The sequence below is a fragment of the Gavialis gangeticus genome, unplaced genomic scaffold (assembly GCF_001723915.1).
Source record: "Gavialis gangeticus isolate Ggan-Ray unplaced genomic scaffold, GavGan_comp1, whole genome shotgun sequence".
Lineage (NCBI taxonomy): Eukaryota > Metazoa > Chordata > Crocodylia > Gavialidae > Gavialis > Gavialis gangeticus.
Genome location: NW_017729030.1, coordinates 66,643,255 through 66,667,525, shown reverse-complemented (window position 1 = coordinate 66,667,525; position 24,271 = coordinate 66,643,255). Strand labels below are relative to the sequence as shown.

At 44.0% G+C, this 24,271-nt stretch overlaps 2 protein-coding genes across 2 annotated transcripts in view; one reads left to right on the top strand and one right to left on the bottom strand.

Annotated features, from left to right (window-relative positions):
* Positions 1–15,827, top strand: part of CCNI (cyclin I) — a 35,575-nt gene extending 19,748 nt beyond the window's left edge. Inside the window, exons 2-6 of the mRNA XM_019522310.1 lie at positions 5,689–5,823; positions 10,668–10,742; positions 10,916–11,056; positions 12,220–12,450; positions 14,075–15,827. Of these exons, the coding sequence (XP_019377855.1) occupies positions 5,689–5,823; positions 10,668–10,742; positions 10,916–11,056; positions 12,220–12,450; positions 14,075–14,533 (1,041 nt within the window). The 3' untranslated portion in view covers positions 14,534–15,827. The remainder of the gene's footprint in view (positions 1–5,688; positions 5,824–10,667; positions 10,743–10,915; positions 11,057–12,219; positions 12,451–14,074) is intronic.
* A 5,523-nt stretch (positions 15,828–21,350) lies between these two features.
* Positions 21,351–23,116, bottom strand: LOC109301008 (interferon epsilon-like). The gene has a single exon (XM_019521866.1). The coding sequence runs from the start codon at positions 22,986–22,988 to the stop codon at positions 22,419–22,421; it is 570 nt and encodes a 189-aa protein (XP_019377411.1). The 5' UTR covers positions 22,989–23,116; the 3' UTR covers positions 21,351–22,418.
* Between the last annotated feature and the right edge of the window lie 1,155 nt (positions 23,117–24,271).

The window sequence follows — 24,271 nt, the reverse complement described above, 5'->3', positions numbered from 1 at the left end:
TTTTATTAACAGTGTCACCATATATTCTCACATAACACCCCCCTATCAGCTCCCAAAAATTGTGTTTATATTAATGTTGGGGGGGAGGGAGCTGATTTTCTATCCAGTGTAGAAGCATCTTGCTTTGATTCTCGCTCCACAGTGTAGCAACTGTAGTGTTACTATTCAGGCAGGTGAGGGAGTCAATTGACTTATTGATCTTCACTCCACAGGTGTTAATAACTCAGCCTGCTTCTTAATGGCCTTGATGTTTAGCTAGTCAAGCTAATCTTCCTTGGGGCATTTTTGCTGTTTGCCAGCTGCTTCTGGTCTCTCTCCTCCTATTTCACAGTCTTGGAGACTTTCCTAGTTCTTTTTCAAAATCATAGATCAACCCATGGACATCAATTTCTGGCAGCAGCTAGGGTTTCAGCTTTAATTGAACAGGAAAGAGAGGGTGAATCAGCTAAAGATTAGGCTTTGCCCCTGTTCTTTGTAGTCCTAACGCTGGAAAATCTTTTTTCTTAATTTTGTCTTTCAGAAACAAAACATTATATTCTGGGGCATGTTGAATGTGAGAAAGTATGTTATTTAATAAACTTCTTGTTTTGGATCACAGTGGACTTCATTGTGTGTGCATAACATTCAAGCATTCATGACAACTAGCATTTCCTGAGCGAGGGATTTCTGATAACAGGGAGACTAACTTGAGGTCAGGCACTTTAAAAATGATTATTATTTTATGGAATTAATGACATACTATCCTTTCCAATATGACAGATCCATTTGAAAATATGTGGTGGTGGGTATTTATTCTTATAGAGGCATGCAGATGTTCCAGCTGTGATCAGGGCCCCATTTCTGGCAGAGGTTAGGTATATTGTAAATTGAACACCCCACTTTTTTTGCAAAGTGTGGCTAGATGTGCCTAGATGTAGGTACCATAAGTAGCCCTTTGAGGCTAAATACAAAGTTTGACTCATATGTAAGTCTTGTGTGTGATCATGGGGGGCTAAATAGAAAGGAAATATTTAGCACTTATATATGTGCTTAATGTTAATGGTAGTGTTAAAGTCTTGTAGCTATGTTGGTCCATGAATTATGTGAGAGGCAAGGATTTTAGGGGGTGATGTCTTATTTTGGGATCAGCTACACAGTTGGGATAGTTAGCCAAGCTTTCAACAGAATAATGTATTGCACTCAAAAGCTTGTCTAACTCTATCTGAGCCATTCAGTTGATCTAATAAAATATATCACCCAAAGAAATCCTTGCTTCTTGCTTAATGTTAATGTAATTTCAATGGGCCTGAGCACATGCATAAAGTTAAGTAGGTGCATAAGGGTATATTTCCACGCTAGCTCCAGAGCTGGAAGCAGTATAGCTGAGTTATCATGGCAGTGTATCCATGCTGATTTAACTCTAGTGAGATGCTGATTGCTAAGTGACTTACCAGGGTCATCCCAGAAAACTTTGATATGAAACCCATAGTTCCAGATTTTCAGTCCAGTACTTTAATCTCATCCTCCTTTCTTTCACTCCTTCTGAAATGTTCATTAAACCTATTAACTGTCTCTTAGCACCAGTAACTGATTTAACCGGCTGTGCTTTCAGAAGCACACATCTAAAATGCAGAGTCCATCTACAGCATTGTCAAGCATCCTTAGGAAAAACTGATGCAGGCTGAAAAATAAATGGTTTATGCTACAGCTACCCCAGTGGGAAAGTCTCAGGCGGGATTCTGGCTCTGAGGGGCCGTTTGTTACATGATCACTCTGCCAGCTGCTTTGCTGAGAAGGTTAGCTGAGCTTTCTTTATCTTTCTTCCCAGTATGCGTGGGGAGTTATCCAGGGAGTTAGTTGGTCTGCTGTCCAACGCAGTCTTTGTAATGCTTTAATTATAACTGGCATAGTTAAATGTGTGCGTGGTGGATGGAGTTATACTAGTAAAAAGGTGACTGTTATGGTTGTGAGTCATTATGTTGCTGATGATACAAGGCAGGCTTATACTGTGTACAGCTGCAACCCTAAAGCGAGTAGACCCATGCATTTAATTTACAATTCACACCTTTTAAAAAAAAATTAAGTTGCTACAAAAATGGTGCAGGCTAGACTTCATAGTAAAAAGTGCTTGATTAGGCTGATCCATCTTATATGCTTTGCTTTCTCTCCTTAAATGAACTTTCTAACTTCTAGAAGGAGAAGAGATGTGTGTATAATAAACACTGTGCTATAGATTCATATTCCTTTGGGATGTTTTGTCAGCCAGAGATGTAATGAGTTTTACTATACCAGTATATCAGCTTTACTGGTCTAGCGCACTGGGAGCTTAGTAGGCTGATATTCCTGTTCTGATAAAGTGCTTGTAATAAAGAGACAACTTAAGTTATTGTTTTGGTGGTGGGCATTTGTTTGGTTTAAAAAATTGTGTGTGTGCTTTTTTCCCTTTTTTTGTTCCTTTTGCTGCTGAAAAACAAAACAGCCTCCAACAATTCAGTGCAGCATTGGCTGTTGTTTGTGCAAGTACTTAGTTGTGCTTGCCACAACGTCTTGGCAGTCAGCATTTGATTTAAAATTTTGAAACCATATTAGCAAGCCTTTTAACTGCTTCAGGGATCTCGGGGACACTGCCCAGGTGGATAAAGCGCATGTGATTGGTCTTTCCCTTCTCTAGACAACATCCTCACTCAGCAAGCTTAAAATCACCTGAGGTGAAGTGGGAATGGTGGGTTTTCTGAGATGCAGTACAGGCTACTCCAAATATTTCAGAAGAGGAACTGGGGCTCGGAGCCTAAGCAGAACAGAATGTTTTTAACACTGGGAGCAGTAACTACTATAGTTAAAATTTTACGTAACTTCTGACAAAAACCCCCATTTTCAGTTGCTCTTGGCTTCGGTAAAAAAAAAAGCAGGAGGGAAATTTTCCATATTTGGTTAGAGTCTTGAGACAGTTTTATTACTGAAATCTTTAGTGCTGTTTGTGTAGATAAAACGTTAGTTTGTTAGAACCTCCGCCACTTCCCAAACCTCCCTACACTTGTCCAGCAAGTTGTAGCAGTAATTGTGTGCTGAAAGCTTCAGTAGCTAGCCAGCTCTCATTTGGATATGGCTTGTTTTGTACAGCTGAGTAATATCTTGTTAGTGGCTAGACTGGGGTGCTATAAGGCATGCTAGCATGATCCAAATTTTCAGGGGCTTTAAGGAGTTAGGCCTTTCCAGCAGGGGATTTTTTCTGTGCAAATTGAGTGGCATTTTCACGTTTGGCAATACCGCTGAGAAAATCTAAAAGACAACCCAGAAAGTTGAGGCATTGTGGGGCTGCTGGTTCTCAGGGAACAATGTGGTCTGGAGGGCACTGGGCTTGGGCACCTGCAGGCCTGAGTGATGATCACCAGTTTCTACCAACTCTCTGAAGTGCTGACAGTACTGCCCTCCTTCAGGGGCCTATGCCTGTCCTGTCCAGGACCCTTTGCTAAATGTAAAGCCCAGCCGTGACTTGCTGACGAGTCTCATTTGTTGACTTGAATAGATGGGGAACGAAAATTCTCCCCACAGCAGATACAGGGACTACTGTATTACTGGAATTACATGTGAGCACAGTCACTGTGGCCCATGTACTGGGGAGTTAAGCTTTGACAGAGCTAGTCAATATCGCTAGATGTTTCACACCTTGCCTATATCCTTCCCAAAAGTCCATAGCTGCCTATTCAAAATGTTGACTAGGGCCATGTTGCACACAGTGATGTTTGAATGGCTGGTCAGATCCTCTTTCCCTGGGGTCATGCCTCAGCTAGTAGGAGTTGTGGGTACTCAATATTTATGAATATCAGTCCCATTGAGTTAAGAGTAAAGAAAGATATAACCATGTACTGTAGAAAAGCTGTTGTGGATAGAGCAGAAATCAGGTTACAGTGATTCTTTGAATATCTATAAATATTCAAAATGTTGACTAGGGCCATGTGCATTAAAGGAAATATTAGAGCACAGTGTTATTCCTTTGACCTGTGGTCAGATTATCTGCCTATGCCTGCCTTTAGCTGGCAGTCTGGAAGATGCCAGAGCCTTATGGGTTACTGGTATGACAAATCTTATGTTGTAGTTTCAACATAATGAACTGTAAATGACTGATGTCCAAGGGGTTGGTGCTTCATCTCTCTAGCCAACAGCCACAAATGGCATTTTAGGTGTTGCAGAACCAATGTGATCAGAAATGGCACTTTGTTTTCTTTTGGGAAGATTTTTAAAAAAATCTAAAATGGCTCAGTAATTGATTACATTATTCAAATGGGGAGACTTGCTAAGCCTTAAAATGCCTTTGTAGGTCTTTTATTCAGTCAGCTACAACACCTAATGTGTTACCAAACCCTGCACTACTCATATTCCAGGGAACTGTAATTGTTGGCAAGGGAGAAGTCTGTTTGACCATAAAGCCATAAAGTCCAACCTCCACTAGCACAGGGCACAGCAGAACTTTCTCTCTCGAAAGTGTATCTTAAAACAGCATAAAGAACATCTGACAAACCCGCTGAATGAACATTTTTGCAACAACAGCAAAAACCTTGAATTATGGGATTATTTCAGCTACCTTGGGATTTTTCCAATGGGACTGAACAATAATAGTTCCTCTTAGTTACAGTCTAATCTCTCATCTGCCTGCAAAGAGAGCATATCAAATTACTCCTGATCAACAAAAGTTTGGATAATGGGAGTCTTTCTTGAAATTAATACATGTCAGGCTTGACCTGGTTTTCCAGGTATACAGAGATTTTGGAAAACTAGCTTCAGACTGTTTTCTCTCCAACCTGGTAGAGCATCAATGACTGTCACATAAGTTTCTCACTGTGAAAGCTGTACAGCAATGTCTTGAGCTTCCAAAATCACCGTTCGGTGACATGCAGAAGGCTGGGTGGTGATCCCTTTTTGTTGAAATGCCAAGTGAACATAGAGAAGATAACACTGTTCAGATATAGCTGGAGAGGGCTTCTCTAAGGCTTATTAAAAATAGGCCCATGAGAGAAGCAGTATTCCTCCTGGATGTTCAAATAAGCCTGAGCCCTGCATAACTGGACCCTTTTTATGAAGGGAGAGGAAGAGGGAGGTCATGAAAGACAGGTGTTTGCTGTCATGGTGCAATTTGCAGGATAGGGACTGTAGCACTTCATTCTGTAAGGTGGTGACTGTCCTCCAATCCTGTTGAATCTCGCGGGAACACAGGGCACTCAGTACCTCATGGGACTAGTCCCAGAGTTACTGTCAAGAATTAATTCCACATGTGTTGAGCTGCACCTGGTTCCCTGGGAGAAGTGATGCATTTTTCTTTATGTAGTTTTTATTGAAAAAGGAACAGACATTACCTGTTATAGCCTTTTTAGCCATCAAGGCATACAACTGACAGCTTTGAATTTTTATATGTATATGTTTGGATAATAGATCTTAAAAATCTGCCCTGCCATTCATCTCAGTTCTATTTCCAAACACCTTGGTGCAGCCACAGACGAGGTCATTAGATGTAAATGTAGCTTCATGTGTGACCACTAATAACAGGTACAAAAATGGAGGGTAGCTTAAAAGCTTCCTTTCACCATATCCAAACAGGGTGCTGTTTCAGCTGGTGTTAAAATCTGCATGTGTAAATATTTTGCCTTTGCACAGCTTGCTCAGCCTTTTGATTGAGTGTTGAAGAACAGATTTTTTTTTTTTCCCCCTCCACAGGATGCAGCCGTTTCTCCAGCACAGCGGGATGAGGTGATTCAGTGGCTGGCCAAGCTCAAATACCAATTCCACCTTTATCCAGAAACACTTGCTCTGGCCGTCAGTCTTTTGGACAGGTTTTTAGCTGCAGTGAAGGTAACTATTTGCAGGGATGGATCCTGAAATCGATTTCTATTGGCAATTCATAGCTTTAGAAATAAGTCTCCTGGCTACTGAGCAGACTTGCCCATTCTTAATGTCTTCATTATATGTGCATTTGTGCATGCACATGCCTCAATTCCCTAAATCACAGGGTGACCTCTTGCTCACTGTTATTCAAATTAGTGACCTCAGCATAGCATTTCCTACCTGTGCCAAAATAGCTCAGTGGAGTCTGGAAACACCATCTCGTATTAAATGGCACCCTGGACCAGTTTCATTTGCTAGTTGTGTTAGCTCTTTAACTGGTGTCAGTCAACATAAGTCTAATGATTGCAATGGGAACCTGTCAGTTTACCCTTGAAAACTTTGCCCGGTGTTAATACATGTCAAGAATATTTTTCCCTCTTTCCCATTCTGGCAGATTCCATTTGAGTGCTGCACCTCATTGATTTTAAACAAAATTGCTGAAGTGAATTATTCCATCTGTGTAGATGGAACTCATTCTTTCTACTTTTGTTAACCTTGTTTGAACATTGTATTAGCCTCACATAGGCATTTATCTTTCAGCCTGGATCCAAGGATTGCCCAGGACAGGTGAAACAGAAACTAAATAGAAATCGCAGTGCTTTTTAATGCAAAAAAATGAAGTTTCACTCTGAACTAAATAGGCCCTTTTCTCCTGGTTTTCTAGTGAAACCTTTCCATACAGCTGTGTCCCACAGAATGTTGGTGGGGAGGAGGAGTTGGTATTCACTGGTTTTTATTTTTTTTATGTTACCTCACTGATACATTTTTGGATCTGCATTTGTTTCTGTCTCTGTTTCACCTGCAGTTGCTTTCACCAAGAGGCCTGGAGTGTAAGAGCAGTGTCGCATTAATAACCTAGCCAAAAGCATGGCTGACAGAAGCCTGAGGTTGTAGTGGCAGAAGAATGTGAGGGGGATGGAACTGGGGCAATGAAGGAAAATACCCTGAAGCAGGGGGAGGCAAAAGTGTGAGAGCAGTGCAGTATGAGTAACATACTGCCTGAAATGGAGGTAGGATTGGAAGATCTATGATAGTCAGGTGTGTGTGGGGAGGAGGGAGAAAAAAGCAAACTTTAAGCACCTGGATCCAGGTCCAAAGCTCACTGAAGTGACAGGCCACATCCAGATGAGCACAGACATGCAGTATATGGCGCTGCACACTTGTCCATGGTGCCACATATTGCACGTTCGGATGTTCTCCATGCTGCAGTGGAACAGCATGGATTTTTTTTTTGACCCCTGGATGTCCAGGGATCAGAAAAATCTGCACAAAAAAAAAGCGGAGCAGTGTGCACAGGGGCAGTGCACACCACTCAAAGCCAGAGCCTGGCTGGCCGGAGCCACGCTCTAGCTGCTGGCTGGATCGCCACTGCTGCAGCCCCAGGAGACCCCCAGGACTCCAGGTAAGGACTTCAGGTGCTAGTTCAATGCTGGCCCCAGCCTTCCTTCCCCCACCTGGGGTACCTTGCCACGCACCAGAGCGTGCATGGCACGGGCAGTCCCCCAGGAACAACTAGCAGCAGCACAAGGTGTCCCACTACTAGTTGCCCCCAGAAAACCAAATGTCCATGCTTGTGTGGATGCAGCCACAGAGTCAGGGGTGGGGGACAATAGGGCAAGAGATAATCGGAAAATTCTCAGGGAGGACTGTAGAAGTGGCAACCAAGAAGTCCTGTTATTTAGTAGTTCCATAACTCCCATTCTAATAATAAGCGTATGATAGCTTAAAGGGATGAAACCTTTTATATATATGCATTAAAAACAGTTATTCACAGCCATGTGTTATGAGTGTAATGTGGGTCTAAAATGCCCACAGATCTGAACAAGTGTTCTGCATGCATTCTGCATTAGGGCAGGGGACTGCACAAGGTGCAGGAATGTGTGCCACCCCCACCTGGCCTTGAGTTCTAGAGTTTGCATTGGGCTAAACTAATCCTTTGTCCTATTTGCTCAGTTAAATGCTGTTCTCAGTTAAATGTGCTGTCTCTTCTGTTTGGGAGTTAATCCAATTGCAAACACAGCTGAGATTAGTCTTCCACAAATGTACGCACAGGAACTTAAATTTTTACTCCTTATCTTTACATTATTAATGTAGCTTGCCTTACCAGAATGCAATTGAGAGCTTCCACCAAGTTGGAAATGCAATGAAATAATGATAGATAGTGATTAAATTACAAGACCCTGAAATCTTTCAAAGGAATCCTGACCTGAGTGTCATGATTCTTGAGTGATTTAATCAAACATTAAATGAAGAAAGACATACATCCTGTAAGAACCTAAATAGCTTAATGTCCTTATAAATAGCTGTGGTAGTTTCAGTATTTCTGCAGGAGTGAAAGATTCTGACTGTGCTCCTGTGAGGTGAAGTCACCTAGAATAAGACGAAAAGAAACTCTGTTGAAAAGAGTCTACAGAAGCGTTTCAGTGAATATTAGATGCTTTTCTAGGTATAGCTTAATTTATACTAACTAGTCCTCTTCTCTTCCTCTCTGCAAACATACTTGCCCTTACTCTTCTCCCAGTTGACAAGGGCTAACTACTGATTTTACACCAATGTGAAATGAGAATCTGGTCCTGTGTTACTTTGGGCTAAGCTGGCAGGTTTTTTACTTCCGTACATGGGCAGGTGGAACAAAGCATAGCTTTGCTTCCAGGGCAGTTACTCTCCTTGCTGTCAGTAGGACCTGAGCAGATACCCAGAAGCAAGGGTAGGTTTAGTGGAATTAGTTAATTCCAAGTGAAATGTGGCTTACCATTACAGTCTGGAACTCAAGGGATGGTGGGATTGTATTGTTTTCCAGGAACTGAGACCTTGGAGACTTGTGTCTACAACTCTTCTTTCTCATTGCCATATCCTCAAGAGTCCATTTCATTTCTAGGACCTGGTCAAGTGGGCATGGCTGACTGGGTCAGGCCCTGTAGGTCCATTATGCCTATTAGAATTTACCTAGCTAGAATTAATCCTGGTAGTGTTTTATGGTGAAAATAGATTTTTTAGAGGTGAATGAGAGGACATTTTTAGACTGTTCTGTTTGTGCACAAATAGGTTTTAGAAATTGTTCTTCCGTTTTTTTCCATGGTACTGAATATTATCTGTGGTCTGCACAGAATAGAAGGATGCTCTTCCTTTCACATACTCCCTTTCTTCTTGTGTTGGGACCGCACCCCTCTAACATATTTACAAAGGTTCTGATTTGTTCCAGATCCTAAGTCTGTTGCTTTTCACTTGTGTTACTTTCTGTGGGACTATTTGCACACACAAATTTAACCTGTGCTTCACTGCTTTTGCTGAATCAGGGCCAGGAATGGGAATTCCCTTTTTCTTTCATGTATCAAGAGGACCTTTCCCTGTAACATGGTGTCTGACTGCTTTTTACTGAGGTAAAAAACATTTTACCTCAAAGGGCTCGTGGTGATCCATAGGCCATAGTCTGAGGACTGCTATAGTAAAATTTGGAGGTGCACTGGTATGTTAGTCCATATCGTATTGGCACCAATAAAAAGAAAATTGATAGTGTAGGCAATTGGCTTTTTTTTTGGCTGATGAGGCTGATAATATCATGTGCGTGGGTGCAGCCTCAGCATGCACCGAGCCAGGAGTGCATCCAGGAAGCTTGGAGAGCAGTGTCCAGCCGGTAAGTCTGTGAGGGAGAAGGGGCATGGAGGTGGGGTGGGATGCCGGATGGAACTGTGAGTGGCCCATCGGGGGGTGCAGGGACACTCCCGCAGCTATGCATACCCTCCAAGGGCATGTGCCCCGGGATCTGTGTGTGGGGCGAGGGTGGGCTGCTGCTGTGGGCTGAGGCTGGGGCAGTACTGGTCTCTTCCCACCAGGTGGTTGGGCCAGGGCTGCACTTGGGGCGGGTGGCAGCAGCGCTGTGGGGGACGCACCCCAGGTTCAGTCCCAGCCCAACCCCCCTCTGGGAAGAGCCTGACACTCCCCCACACACAGACCCAGGGGGGCACATCCCCCCATGCTCCCTGCCGGGGTTGCGTGCAGCAGTGGGAACTGTGGCCCCCAGCTAAGCCGCTTGCAGCTCCATCCTGTGTCCCACCCCACCTCAGCTGTGCAGCCCCTGCCCCTGCCATTGCCCTAGCCCCACTCCCTCCCTCACTGCTGGGGCCTCGATCTGCACCCCTCCACGTCCCTTCCCTCCCCTCTGCCCCTTCCTCCAACAGACTTGCCAGCCGGACACTGCCCTCCGAGCTGCCAGGCTGCATATCAGCAATCGGATTGGTATCGGCCGATATGGCTCATTAATAATTGGTCATTGCTATCAGCCCAAAAAATCTTTATCAGTGCACCCCTAGCAAAATTAACTTTTCTGTGGTGGTTATTCCTACCTGCATGCACGTTGTTAATACTTGAGCTGGCTCCCCTCCCTCTCTCCCATATCTGGCCATTTCTGCTGCTTAACCATGTATGTTCCCTGACTCGGATCCTCAGCTGGCATACATCAGTACAGTTCCACTAAGCCACGTAAAGCTGTTCTCATTTTATGCCCTGAATATCTGGCCCCCTCTCTCTCTTTTTTTCTCATTCCTTGTTGTCCTACTACTACTCACCTAAAAAGATACTTTTTCCGTTCCAGTGATGGATATCACTGACTGCCAATTATGATGATGGGCCTGCCTGAATTGTGTCTTGTCTCACAGAATGTAATATGGATTTTTTTCAGCAGCATAGCTTGGAAGGCAGCCCATCCATCCAACTTTCATTGTTTTGGCCTCCAAAAATGTATTGGATGTGTTAGACCCAAATGGTCACAGGTCTATTTCTGCATTGTGATTGTTTCCTGTTCCATATTCTAGGCCCGTCCAAAGTACTTAAATTGTATTGCGATCAGCTGCTTCTTCCTTGCTGCCAAGACAACTGAGGAAGATGAGGTAATATATATATATATATATATATTATTTTTTCTTCAAAGGCCTGACAGCTACTTTTTAACTGTCTGCCCTTGTAATTCTGATGGCATGAATTGGTTGCTGCTTGTCTGGACAGGAACAAACTAATTTTTGCAGTTTATCATTGTTTTTGCTTTTACTGTACATTCTTGCAGAGGATCCCAGTACTAAGAGTCTTGGCGCGAGACAGCTTTTGTGGTTGTTCTCCAGCTGAGATTCGCAGGATGGAGAAGATTATTCTGGATAAACTGAACTGGGATCTTCACACAGCTACGCCACTGGATTTCCTTCATATTGTAAGTATGGAGCTCCTGATGCTCTTTCTGATGCCTGTCCTTGTTTTTGTTTTGTTGGTATTTAATTCAAGTGTGTGTCATACCCCGAGGTGCTTACTCAAACCTTGCTTGGGCAAAACCTGGCAGAAATAAGACCCCTGGGGTATGGCCTTCCCTTCATATAAAGTACACTCAAAAGAAGAAACATTCTTGGCAGAGGATTTGCCAAGGGACTTGCAAATACTTTAGGGGTTGAAGTTAAAACCATTTTTAGGTGGTTTTTTCCCAGAATGTGCTGTGCATCTGCGCCCAGAAATGTAGGGTCCTAAGAGCTGTCTAATGGCAGACATCCAAGCTATGAGGCACCTAACATCAGTAGTCACTCATCACAATCTTGACCTTAAATTTTAGTGCCGGCATGTTTTGCTCCAGGATAAAAACAAGCTGGCAATAGCATACAAACAAATGGGCTGGAGGAAACCATAATTAATGGATGTAGATACACAACAGTGTCATGTAGCTGCAGCAGTTTCCCTGGTAAAAACCAGGGGCACAGACTGGTTTCCTGTAGTGAAATCCATGGTGCAGAAGGGGCAAGGGGGTGCACGGATAAAAGGAATAAAAAAGCCCTAAGTCTCTCCCCTCCGTGGAAGATCTCCATGAATGAAAAGGGAAACTGTGAGTGTTTGACTCTGCCCGTTTTTAATCACTGAGGCTCCCTGCAAATCTTGGCGTTCTAGGCATACAGGAACTCTATACTCATGGCAGCAGCACAGAGCCAGCAATACCATTTTGGGCTTGAGACCCTTCTGTCTTCCTCCTCAGGGCAGTCCTCACCACAGAGAAATAAGAGTCCTAGACACTGTCACCCTAAGACCAGTCTCCTGGGGAACATTTTGTGCCCCATATCCCTAGCACAGCCTAATACAATGTGTTATACTTCTTATGGGTCTTTGCCCTTTAAAGTGCTCTCCTCAATAGGAGACATTGTCAATGTGGGAATGTGTCAGCTGAACATGGTATGGACGGGTGGTTACTGTAAGTGGAGGCTCTTGCCACACGCACAGTTTTGGGGAAAGAAAAGAAGCCTGTGAACTGGGCTGTCTTGCTATTTCTTCTTTTTGCAGCAGTGTGTTCAACTTTCTTACTAACTTCTCTGGTTGGTTTTCCCCCTGCCCTTCCAGTTCCATGCAGTTGCCATCTCCACCAGGCCTCAGTTACTGACCATCTTGCCTAAGATGACCGCTTCTCAGCATGTGGCGATTCTCACCAAGCAGTTACTGCACTGTATGGCCTGTTACCAGCTGCTGCAGTTTAAGGGCTCTATGCTGGCGCTGGCCATCGTCAGCTTGGAACTGGAGAAACTGCTTCCTGACTGGCTTGCTCTCATCATTGAACTGCTCCAGAAAGCACAGGTAGGGGCAGCACAGAGATGGTCTGGACAACCCAGGTCTCTGGCAGTGAGGGGAGGAGAGGGGCTTGAGGCTGGGATTGGCTATTTCTGTGACCGCCACTAAGTGGAGAAGGAGAAGCGGACAGCCCATGCTAAACATTAAGCTGCTGTAGTCAGGCAACCTCTCTTCTGGTGCCGCGTGCTCTAGCAGCAGATTGAGTGCTAATTATTTGGGGTAGCCGTAGGCTAGGAAGCGAGTGAATCATCAGGCTAACAGAGGGAGCTGTAGAGTCTGAAATTCACTGGCACAGGCAGCCTCCCTTCCCCTTTGTGTTTGAAACTAAACATACACCTTGTTCGTTCAAGTTGATTTGTGTTCCCAGGCTCCAGGAAATATTTGAGGCTGGTGGGGTTGTTGCTACAATCACATACAACACACCCGTGCTATAAAAGCTGAGTCACGTAATAGGGAAGCTGCAAGAAGGGACATGTACCTTTAAAAATCTAAATATAGCTGAATGGCAGAGAGATGGACAAGGCCTGATCCTCCTTTGCTCTGACTGGTGCTAATCAGGAATATCTCTGCTGGTGTTCTTGGTATTGCACTACTGTAAAACAGGTCAGAGAGCAGGGTTGTGGCAACCATTTAGAAGTCAAGCACAAGGTTTGAGTGAGGTGACATGAGATCCATCCTTCACCTGATGTAATTGTTGGCTTCAACAGAGTTATAAGCCAGCTTTGATCAGCTGCATGTCTGTGCATTATCTGAAACAGACCTTAGAACGGCATTTCTGTGTTGTCATTGGGATGGGTTTGAAGTGCTCAGATTCACAGCCTCTGATCTTAGACACACTCATCCTTTTGCAGACATGCTTAGGTCTTTGGTGCGCCACAGATATGTTTGGTGATGAATCCATTTTTGCTCTGAAAAGCAAAGAACATGGTCTTGTGGGGCAGGAGGTAAAGCATAAGCCAAAAAGATGCTTTCAGCTGGCAGCTCTGTTGGGCTGTCCACAAGAGGTTAAAACTAAGCAATCATTGTTACTTTGGCATTCTTTCCCACTCTGCCTAGCTAGTGTTACATTTACTGTACATCCTTTGTTTTCATTGCACCTCTGTGCTCCAAGATTTAGAGGGATGCCTAAAAAGTGTCACCAGCTGTATGAGAGCCTGCACTTAAAGCACTGTGTAACATGAAGAGGCCTGAAGCATTCCTGTTGTGTGTGCAGGAGAGGAAGATGCTTGTGTACAGCTCTAACTCGGAAGTCTTTGTGGAAGGTTTTGATCCTTTTCTGATGTTCTTTGGCAAACATATAAAAGATGGGACTCTCAGGCACCTTGGGTGAGATTCAAAGCTGAAAGGCACTTGAACGCACAGTCCCCGCTAGTTATGGTAACTCGGCATCCAAATCCCTTGGGCAGCTTTGACAAATCCCAGCCTTCAAGCAGGATTTGTTTTTGTATTTGTCCATGAGTCAGTCGTTTTCCTTGCATTCAGCTTGTTGTCAAGAAATGGTAATGTGCGTGGATGATCAGGGTACGTAGGGAGCCAGAGCTAGAATGATTTATGGTCCTGTGTTTCCTCACCAGCAACTGACTGATCTTCCTTTGCAATACCTGTGTCTTCGCTTGTTTTCTCCATCCAGATGGACAGCTCCCAGCTGATCCACTGTCGGGAGCTTGTGGCACATCATCTTTCCACCCTGCAGTCTTCTCTGCCGCCCAATTCTGTATATGTCTACAGTCCCCTCAAGCACACCCTGGTGACCTGTAACAGAGGAGCGTTCAAATACCATCCCTCCTCTGTCCCAGGCCCGGGTTTCTCCAAGGACAACAGCAGACCAGAAGTGCCAATCAAAGGTACAGCTGTGTTCTACCAGCATCTGCCTGCTCCGACGGGGTGCAAGCAAGCCTCTGCCAAGCGCAAAGTGGAAGAGATGGAAGTGGACGACTTCTATGATGGAATTAAGCGGCTCTACAATGAAGACATGGCTCCAGAGGTAGTGGCTCTCGAAAATGTGGGCTCTGTTTGTGGTGCAGATGTCTCGAGGCAAGAAGGCAATGCTTCCCCTTGCCCACCTTTACAGCCTGTCTCTGTCATGTAGTTACAAGTGTTCACCAACTCCTTGGGCATTCAGAGGAAAGCTACTTTGTAAAACATGTGGAATCAGGCAATGACATTAAAAGCAGGGTGGGAAAGGGACTGTACCTCATCAGGCTGAACTGAAGGGAGCCCAGAAAAAAAAACCCTCTTTGAATTTTTTTTTCTTGTGCGGCTAATGATAGTTCCAATATTTAAGCAGTTTAAAAATACAAAAAAGTATAAAAAATCTATAAAAGACCCAAAAACCAAACAAAAAAAAGTAGCAAAAATTGTTTCTTTCTAGTGTTGTCAGTTCCACTGTTTTTCTGCTACTGTGTGTTGTAACCATCTTCCATGTCCAGGAGCTCACATTGATTGTGCAAAATTGTTTGAAGTTTTCCAGCCAACCTATGTCTATCTGATCTGATTTCCTTTTCCTTCTTCCTCTCTTCCTGCTTGCTGTTCCTTTTGAACTCTCTGTAAGTCTTGTGCATGCTGTTCTTGTACTCTGACCTTCATGAAAAATTTTCTTTCCTCTTTTGCAAACAAATTCCCCTCTTGTTTCGTTAGCACTTTGATGTTTAAATGTGATGATATTTAAAACTGGATTTTAAATCAAAGATTAGTTGGGGGGGCGGGGGGGAAGTACAATTACTCCAGATTGCTCCATATGCAAATAGCCAAAGCGGTGTGAATGCGTTCTAGAAAAGCGTTAAGGTAGACAGCCACTGCACTTTTGTCTTACAAAATATTAATTTATCCTGATCTATCAACATGAAGAGACTTATGCTTTTTTTTTTTAATTGTAAAAAGCCAAAACAGTTGAACTGATTAAAAAAAAAAAAAAAAGTGCAGTTGAATAAAAACATTGTTTTTCATGTCTGCCTGAGGAAATTTGCAGTCAGTTGGCTCTTTGGTGAGTTCTCTCAAAAGCTGGAACGTGTGCATCAAACACAAACCTTAAATTCTGTGACAGACTCATTTTTTTTTTTTTTTTTTCCTTTTTATCCTTCCACGTTGATAAACATAGCATGAACTCAACACTGCTTGGTTAGATGCTTGGGGCAGTTCTATAATTCTCAGTTTTGGAACATGTATTTATCAGCCACAGAATACCTTAAGTTCTCGTTTATGTAACTTTTAACTGAAAGTCAACCCTTTAAAAGCTTGTCTTATTAAATGTTATACCTCCTGTTTCTCAAAATGACCTATCCTGGATCTTAAGCTCTCTCCACAGCCCTGAGGAAGGTATTGTATTCAGAGCCATTGTACTGATGAAAGCCTTCTGGTAGCAATAAAAAAAAGTTGTCCTTGAATCCTTGAGTTGTTTGCTTGCTTTTAGCAGTGGATGACAGTGAGTTTTGCACTAGGCTGTAGCTAAGCCCCTGCTAGCTCTACTCCAGCAATGTCAAGCATATGTCCTGCAGGCTGGATGTAGCCCATGGAACTGCTTCATGTGGCATACTGGTTATTGGCAGGCTACTAAAAGCCAGGGATGTGGCCACTGGTGCATGTGGCCTTTTATTGAATCCGGGACCCTGTGGCCATAGTGGACAAGGCCCTTGGCAGCAGGCAGGTGAACAAAGGCTGTGCAACAGTCCCACTTGCCCTGTGGCCACCTGGTCTGCTGCCACTTGCTTGCCTCTGCCACAGTAAGCAGCTGCCTGGCCCATGGCTGCTTGCTACTACTACTTCAGTGGCTACCATGGTGGCTGCTGTGGTAGCCACTGCTGTTGCCGCTGTAGTGGCTGTAGCTGCCTTCCCATGTCCTGAGCTGGATGTGACCTGCAAGAAACCCCACTGTGTGGATCTGGCCCAAGGGGCCTGGATGAGTTTGGCACCCCAGTTCTATTCCAAACAGGACTGTTGAGATGGAAGGCAGCTAAGATCTCCCTACTCTTCAGATCTCATTTTTATTTCAGTGATTCCAGTTGAAACCACATAGCCTCTTTTGATCTCCTCCTCCACACCATTTTCATCTTTTCTCCTTGAGCTCCCCATCTCCTGTAGTTCCTTCTCCTGCAGATATAAGTCCCATCATCAAATGAATCTCCCTCAGTCTCAGCTACCTCTGTCTAAATGTCCTATTGTTTCTCCAAAGCCAGATGGCCAGGCAAGGTAAATGTTCGTGCACACTTGTCTTCACACATGCAGGAATTTGGGGGCCATGTTTGTTTAGCTTCTCTTTATTACTTTTTGATAAGTAATCTGCAAATGTAGGCTTTGGCATGTTTTTTCTTTTTCCTTGGCAGTGCCTCCTGCATTGACCGATCTGTCTATTTATGCCATTCTTGGTAGAGAGGTGGATCCTTTCCCGATCTGTTTCAGTGGGTATTCCCAAGCTATTTTGAAATCTTAAATTTAATGGTGATTTTGTTTTCCTTCATACTATTTTTAACAAGATAGATGCTGTACAGAAAACTTGATGGTAGAGGGGATAGTATGTATCTGATGGTGAACAGTGTCTTGGTATATGTAAACTTAACTAGGTGGTGTTGGAAGATGAATGCAAGCCTGATGGCATGCAAATGTTTGAACGCTGGGGAGAGGGGTTTGTGCAGGATGCACGTAAGCTTGACTGTTGGTCGTTAAGAATGCAACCTAGTTTTTTCCAACACAGTCAACTGCTGCACCCAACTTAGCAATGTAGTAGAAGAAACAATCTAGCAAAAGGCATGCAAGGTTAGATGTAAGGTGGGGCTGCCTTGCATGCTGGAGTGGAGAGTCCACAACAGTTAGCAGCTTTTAATATGGAATCACAGGCTCTGAGTCTTCAACATATTAAAACAGTGGTGCACAGGCTTTTGGTCCCACAGGCTGGAGGAGAAGCATGGAGCTGGCTCACTGACTGCATCCCATAAAGGGTTGGTGCGTGGGATCAGTTTGCAGGTGTGATCCCATTGCATGCCAGGCATAATCTGGTGGTGCACTGGTCTGACCCCACTAGCTCTTTTCCTTTAACCTTCCCAGTTCCCAGAGCATGCTCTTTGGTCCTGGGGAGGGGTGGGGGCAGTGAGGTGACAAATGAACAGGGTAGGGTGCAGCTTTAGTTGTAGTCACATTTCTGGGGTAGAGGCAGTTAGAGGTTTACAGTGCCCAGCACCATTCTCCCTTGCAATTGCAAAAGCAGCACGTTTTCCCTGACACCATCATGCTGCAACTGACCCAGTAGCTGTTCTGGATGGCACAAGGCATCCCCACATTATATGCGTCTACCCTGTCCTGCATTGCCAGCTTCACAGTATTCTGGGAACCATGATCACAGAGATCTATATTTGGCTGCAGGAAACTGAAGTGTACTGACAGCTTTCTAGGGAACGTACACAAACATTGTGAATTGGAAAGCTGAGAGCTTGGGTAGCCCCAGCTCCCTCAGGCTCTAGGAATCCATGAGACGGAGTCCAAGCACTCCCTATTGTGTCCCACCCCCACAATCCCTCTAACAGTCCTCAGGCAGCCCCACACACCATATCGTGCAGTCAGTCACAGGCAATGTGCACCAGGCAAGCATCTTTCTAGGGGAAGTAGAAAGCAAAAGTGTCTCCAGCCCTAAACAGAAAGTGAAAAAATCCAGAGGCACAGGTCACGCAGACCCTTGAATTCTAGAGTTGGGCATCCAACGCCCCATACCTGACACCCCCAGGCTGCCTGACACCCTTCTGAACTCGGTCAACTGTAGGACTTTGTAATTTATTGAGTGGTTCTCTAGGAATCGTTTTCTAGAAGGAGTTATTCTAGGAAATGGCAATCCCATTGAAATGGCAACGTTCACCAGCTGGAGTCTCTGTGGCATTCTGCTCAAACATAGCCTGATGCAGTGCCTTGAATGGTGTGCCTGCTGGATCTCCTCCCCCCATTCCCCCCCACAGCGGAGAGCAGGTCTAGCACTGCTTGCAGGCACCAGCTGTTGACACACCCAGCAGAGTAGGAGGAGGATGCTATGGGGGCATCGTTTGCTCTTGTCAGCTATATCAAAGGATGTCCCTTGAGTACTTCTAGTCAGTGCTGCTGGCCACCTAGTATCATGGACCACCAGATAGCACTTCAAGGACTTTGCTTTTTTTGTGCATAGTGGAGAGTTGGGTATAATATTTCTAAACTTTGTGTACAGGTATCGTGGCACGAGATGGCTGACCTTGTGATCACCTGTAGTGAGCTTGACTAAATCTAGCCACACATGGGAAACCCAAGCTACTGCCCAATGAGTACTTAATGTCATAGAATGACCGTCAGATCTGTGCTCCAGCAGGCAATTAATTGGCCTGTTAATTATTCCTTGACTTCCAGGTTGTACTGCTGCTGTCTGCCCTGCTCCACATGTTCTGCTCCTCCTGGATGCCCTGTAGTCTAAAGGAAAACTGAAACAGGAAACCAGGCATACAATGTGGGTTATGTAGGAATTTGGAGGGGGGAGCAGGATACATGTGCTTACACGTCTTACCCCCATCTCCCCTTTGTATGCCCCACCCCATACCATGCAGGGAATCTTGTTTACCAAATATAAGTTAATTAAGCAGCTTTCTAGGATAATTTTTAGAGGCTGCAAAGTGAGTTACAAAAAGCATTGGTAGCTGCATGTTACCCAGTCCCTGGGAATCATAGAATTGGAAAATTAGGGTTGGAAAGGACCTCAGGAGGTCAACTAATGAGTCCTACCCCTTGCTCAAAGCAGGACCAACCCCAGCTATTTCATCCCAGTCAAGGCTTAGTCTCCCTGGGGCTTCAAAACCTCCAAGGATGGAGATTCCACAACCTCTCTGGGTAACCTGTTCCAGTGTTTTACTACCCTCCTAGTGAGAGAGTTTTTCCTAATATCTAACCTAAACTTTCCTTGCTGCAACTTGAGACCACTGCTCCTTGTTCTGTCACCTGCCACCACTGAGAACAGTCTAGCTCCATCCTCTTCAGAACCACCCTTCAGGGAGTTGAAGGCTGCTATCAAATCTCCCCTTATCCTTCTCTTTTCCAAACTAAATAAGCCCAGTTCTCTCAGCCTCTCCTCATAAGGGCCTACCGGCCCTCTAGCCCAGTGGTCTCCAACCTTTTTAAGTAGCAGATCTCTTTTGGAATTTAAAAGCAACTCAAGATCTACCTTGCATGGCCACTCCCACTCCCCTGCCCAGCAGGTAAGTCTGTGGGGAGAGAAGGAGGGGGAAGATCAAGGCAGAGGGAGAAAAAAATATTTTGGGGCACACCCCCTCCCCAGCATGTAAGTCTGTGGGGGAAGGGATGGGGGGAGGAAAAAGGGCCATAGGGGATGCAGATTGAGGCCTCAGCCCTAGTGGGGAGGAGGGGGCATGCACCTTGGGAAGACCGGAGGGGTGGGGGCGGTGCATACCCCTGGATCTGCATATGGAGTGGTGCAGGCTGCAGTTGTGGGCTGGGCTGTTCCTGGTGGAGGCTGGGTCACGCTGCACTTGGGCCAGGCAGTGGTGGTGCTGGGAGTGGGACTATGGGGGGCTGGAGCCACCCAAATATTTGCTGTAGCCCCCCTGAATCTCTCTCAGCACTGCCACTGCCTGCCCCAAGTGCAGCCCAGAATCAACTAAAAAAGACTTCGAGATCAACCAGTCAATCAGAATCGACTGGTTGCAGACCACTGCTCTAGCTACTTTTGTTGCCTTCTGCTGGAATCTTTCCAATTTGTTCACCTCCTTTCTGTAGCGGGGTACCCAAAACTGGACACAGTTCTCCAGATGTGGCCTCACCAGTGCCAAATAGAGGGGAATAATCACCTCCCTTGACCTGCTGGCAATGCTCCTACTAATGCAGCTGGTATGCCTTTAGCCTTCTTCGCAAGGGCGCACTGTTGGCTCCTATTGAGCTTACTATCCACTGTAACCCCCACGTCCTTTTCTACAGAGCGGCTGCTTAGCCAGTCAGCCCCCAGCCTGTACTGGTGCATGGGATTGTGCAAGGACTTTGCACTTGTCCTTATTAAACCTCATGAGATTTCTTTTGGTCCAATCCTCCAATTTATCAAGGGCTCTCTGAATCCTAACCCTACCCTCCAGCCTATCTACTACTCCCCCCACAGCTTGGTGTTATCTGCAGACTTGCTGATCCATCCCACTTCTAAGCCATTGATAAAAATATTGAACAAAGCCAGCCCTAGGACCAACACTCTGGGGCACTCCACTTGACAGCAGCTGCCAACTAGACATTCTGCCATTGATTACTACCCTCTTAGCTCAATGATCCAGCCAGTTTTCTATCCACCTTACAGTTCATTAATCCAACCTGTACTTCCTTAGCTTGTGAATCCAGAAGCCAGTGTCCATATCCTCCCCCAGCCTGCCCCCCACACCCCAAATCAGTCCGGCATGCTGTGGACTGTGCTCAAGTGCAGACAGTGGAAGTTAATTGAACTGAGGCAAGCACCACTCTGAGTTCAGTTAGTTGCAGGCAACTGAAGCATATTGAACTCCCATCTAGAAAAGAAGGGAAAATGAAAACAGCCACAGCTCCAGCAGAAAAGTGAAAAGTACTCAAGCTGAAGCTCAGCCAGACCTGAGAACTCAGAAGCTGGAGTCAGAGGAGGGGGGAGGGCTGATGAGTGATGCACTGTGGGATGCCTGGAGGGCCAGTCAGACCTCAGTCACAGGTTTTTGAGTCGTGGTGTTAAGATAGAGCACAAAACAGGTTTATCTACTAATAGATTGGTGGTTGTTTCTAAATGTGTATTTAATGGAAATCATTGCTGCTCTAGGCTCCCATTATGTAAAGATAATATCTTTATTAATAAAGTTAAATAGCTATTATAAATAATAATCAACAATAAATAAATGAATAAATAAATAAATACTAAGCAGTTGTTATGTAATATACATATAGGCATAAACTCCAGCAAAATTAGTTGAAAGTATATATCCTCAATACAGGAAGATGATAAGTAGTAACGATAGATTGATTGATAGATGTATAAAATTTCACCATACTTGACTTCACATGTAAAGATTCACTCAGTTTAGTTACTATTTCAAAGAGGGTTTACAGGGTGTAGAAAATGTTGAAAAGTCCTCTTCATTGCAATATTAGCATTCACTTATTGGTATTCTGTAGGGATGAGAATCTCTTGGGACTGCTAGAAGTCTCTCTCTCATCTGATATTGTAGGAAAATGACAATGCATGTTACAGTTAAGCGATTATTTTATCAGAAAAGTACAAAAGAGCCCCTATATACAGTATACATAAAATGCTGAAAGCCATTAAGGTGCGTTTCATCCTTCCAAAATGTGTCAGGGTTTTCTGGCTCTTCAGCTATGAGTTCTTTCTTCTATTTTAAAAACTACAATACAGTATTTGATATACAATGGATGATGTGCAGGTTCCACTTCATAGTTGTATAACCAAAAGTGTTGTGAAGGACTCTAAAAATTTAGTCACCATGGATGAGTTGGCAGTCAGAATGGATTCAAGTGCAAGATAGTTTCATTCGGCTGTTTTCTTAGCACTGGTAGGTGCAATAGCCTTGAGCTGGAATGAAAAAAGAGAAACGGTTCAAGCACAAAGGAATACAATGACTTGTGTTTCAAAATTGTATGAAAATATCTTTTCCTAGGCATAACAATTTTATTGGTTTTCTGAAAGGTTGCTCATATTTTAAGTGTCTGAATGAAGCATCTAAGGCTTAAATTGTGAGAAGAACTTCTTGTGACAGTTATTAAAAATCATGATAACAGTACTTAATTCATTTAATTATCGATCAGTTCCAGCAGAGGAAAGGAAAGGGTTGATGTCCCTGCATCTAAATTAAGTTACAACTCAATCGGTTCAGCCAGAAACTACATGAAGAGGTATTAGGCCTTAGAAACAAGAAGTCACAACATGATTGATTTTCTCTTCTCACCTGTATAATGCTAATTCAGGCAGTCTGTACAAAAAATGTTGGTACTATACCTTAGTTTTAAAGACTCTTTGTGAGTTGGTCAACAAACAGAAAACATCTGGTTATTTCCATGTGGATGATCTCCCAGGCACACTGGCTATACTGCTTCTCTTCCAAGAAATTGTATATTCCCTGGAAAAATCTTTTGACTTTCAGCTTGGTGAGCACTAAACCATCACTTCCCATCTTGGTTCCATCCTTCTCCTTCAGGGAACCCAAACAGGCTTCCAGTCTCTCAATTTGCTGGTGAAGTTTGTTTTGGAAGGTAATGATGGAAATCGTATCCCAGGCAGTTTGTGTGAGGTTTTTGCTAAAGACTGTGAAGATCTCTTGGAGGATGTTCTGAATTGCCAACTTTGCATTCTCTTTCTGGGATGATTGGAGCTTGAGAACATCTTGCATGGACTTGAAATCAATCCCTTCATTGAAGCATTGAAAGGGAAAATTTCCCCCCATTTTCTCCAGGAGCTCTAAGCTATCTTTGTTTAGTTTCTTCTGCTGGAAGCTAAGCAAATCACAGTGCTGCGATGAGATTTCAGTGGAGAAGAGCAGTATAAGGCAAATGTGCAGCAAACGCATAGTAGACATGGTGATGAGGATGATCTTGTCTGCTCCCTTGTCTTTGGACACAGAACTTGTGAGGCTGAAATTTGTTCCAGGTCTTTAGTGGAGAGCTGTGTCTTCCATCCATGTCTCTGAATTTAAGTATTTAAGCATTTCTTTCATCATTTTCATGTTCACAAGATTTTCCCTCTTTCATTTTCTGTTTACTGCTTTTTGGTTCTAGTAGCACATTTCCTGTTTTTTGGTGATTTAGTGAAAATGAATAAAGTATTAGAAGAAAACACCTTTTCTAGATACCATCTCTTTACTGTATCATGTCAGTTGCATGATATCTTTGAGCAGATGACAAGGCAGCCATGTCAAAATGTGCTGCTTATGTAAAAATGACACCTGTGTATCCACTCTTCCTCATCACAGCTTAGGAGGATATCACTGAGGGCTGCATTCCCATTACAGTTTTAGTCTTCCCCAACTTCCACATTTCCCCACTATATGTTACTCCTATATATTTTGAATAGCACATGGTCACACAATCAGTGATATTCTAGATGCCAGAGAAACTAGCTTGTCTCTCAGGTATGTTGCAACTTCCAGGGACCCTTCTTCCAGTTCCACTTGCTGCAGGTTTGCCAGCGAGTAAAAAAACAAATACAAACCAAATAGCCTTTATTCACTGTCAGTTAGGTGGTCTATCTATCGTGTAATTATGTCAACTCGACTGATAGCAGGGATAAGTGCCAGGACACACAAACCTATACGTATCTTGAAAACATACATCTTTAAACATATGTTATTCTTTGAACCATCCAGTCACAGGCTCAGACATGAATGCAGTCAACTAGATATTATTTCTTTCTCTTGCATTATCAGTGCATTACCATTTCAGTTCACTTTCCACATTCTTTGACTGTCAACTTCCAAGCTGCTTAGGAAGCTACACCTTAATTCAGGAAAACAATTTTGACATCTCTTATATTTATACATTCTTGTTACGTTCCTAGCGTGGGTCTGACCATCAAATCATCCCTAAGGGGCTTTTTCAACATCCTGAGACAGCCAACAAGGTGCCACAATGAATCGATTAGTTAGGCGTCTTTTTACCCAAAAGTCTTTTTTAGCTGTTTTTCCCCTTTTCTTCCATGGCCCTGAAAATCATAAAAGTCACCTGTTCTTTGGACTTCCCATTCCTACCTTCCTTCACTGGATGGACAGAAAACTATTTTAGGTTTCTTAAGAGCTTTCTAGGTGGTGAGGATTTGAACATGGGCTTAAAATAATTTTTATGATAAGACTATTAGTGTGCATCA

Excerpts from the sequence above, each read along its gene's own strand:
- LOC109301008 (XM_019521866.1), bottom strand. The coding sequence starts at position 22,988 with ATGTCTACTATGCGTTTGCTGCACATTTGCCTTATACTGCTCTTCTCC.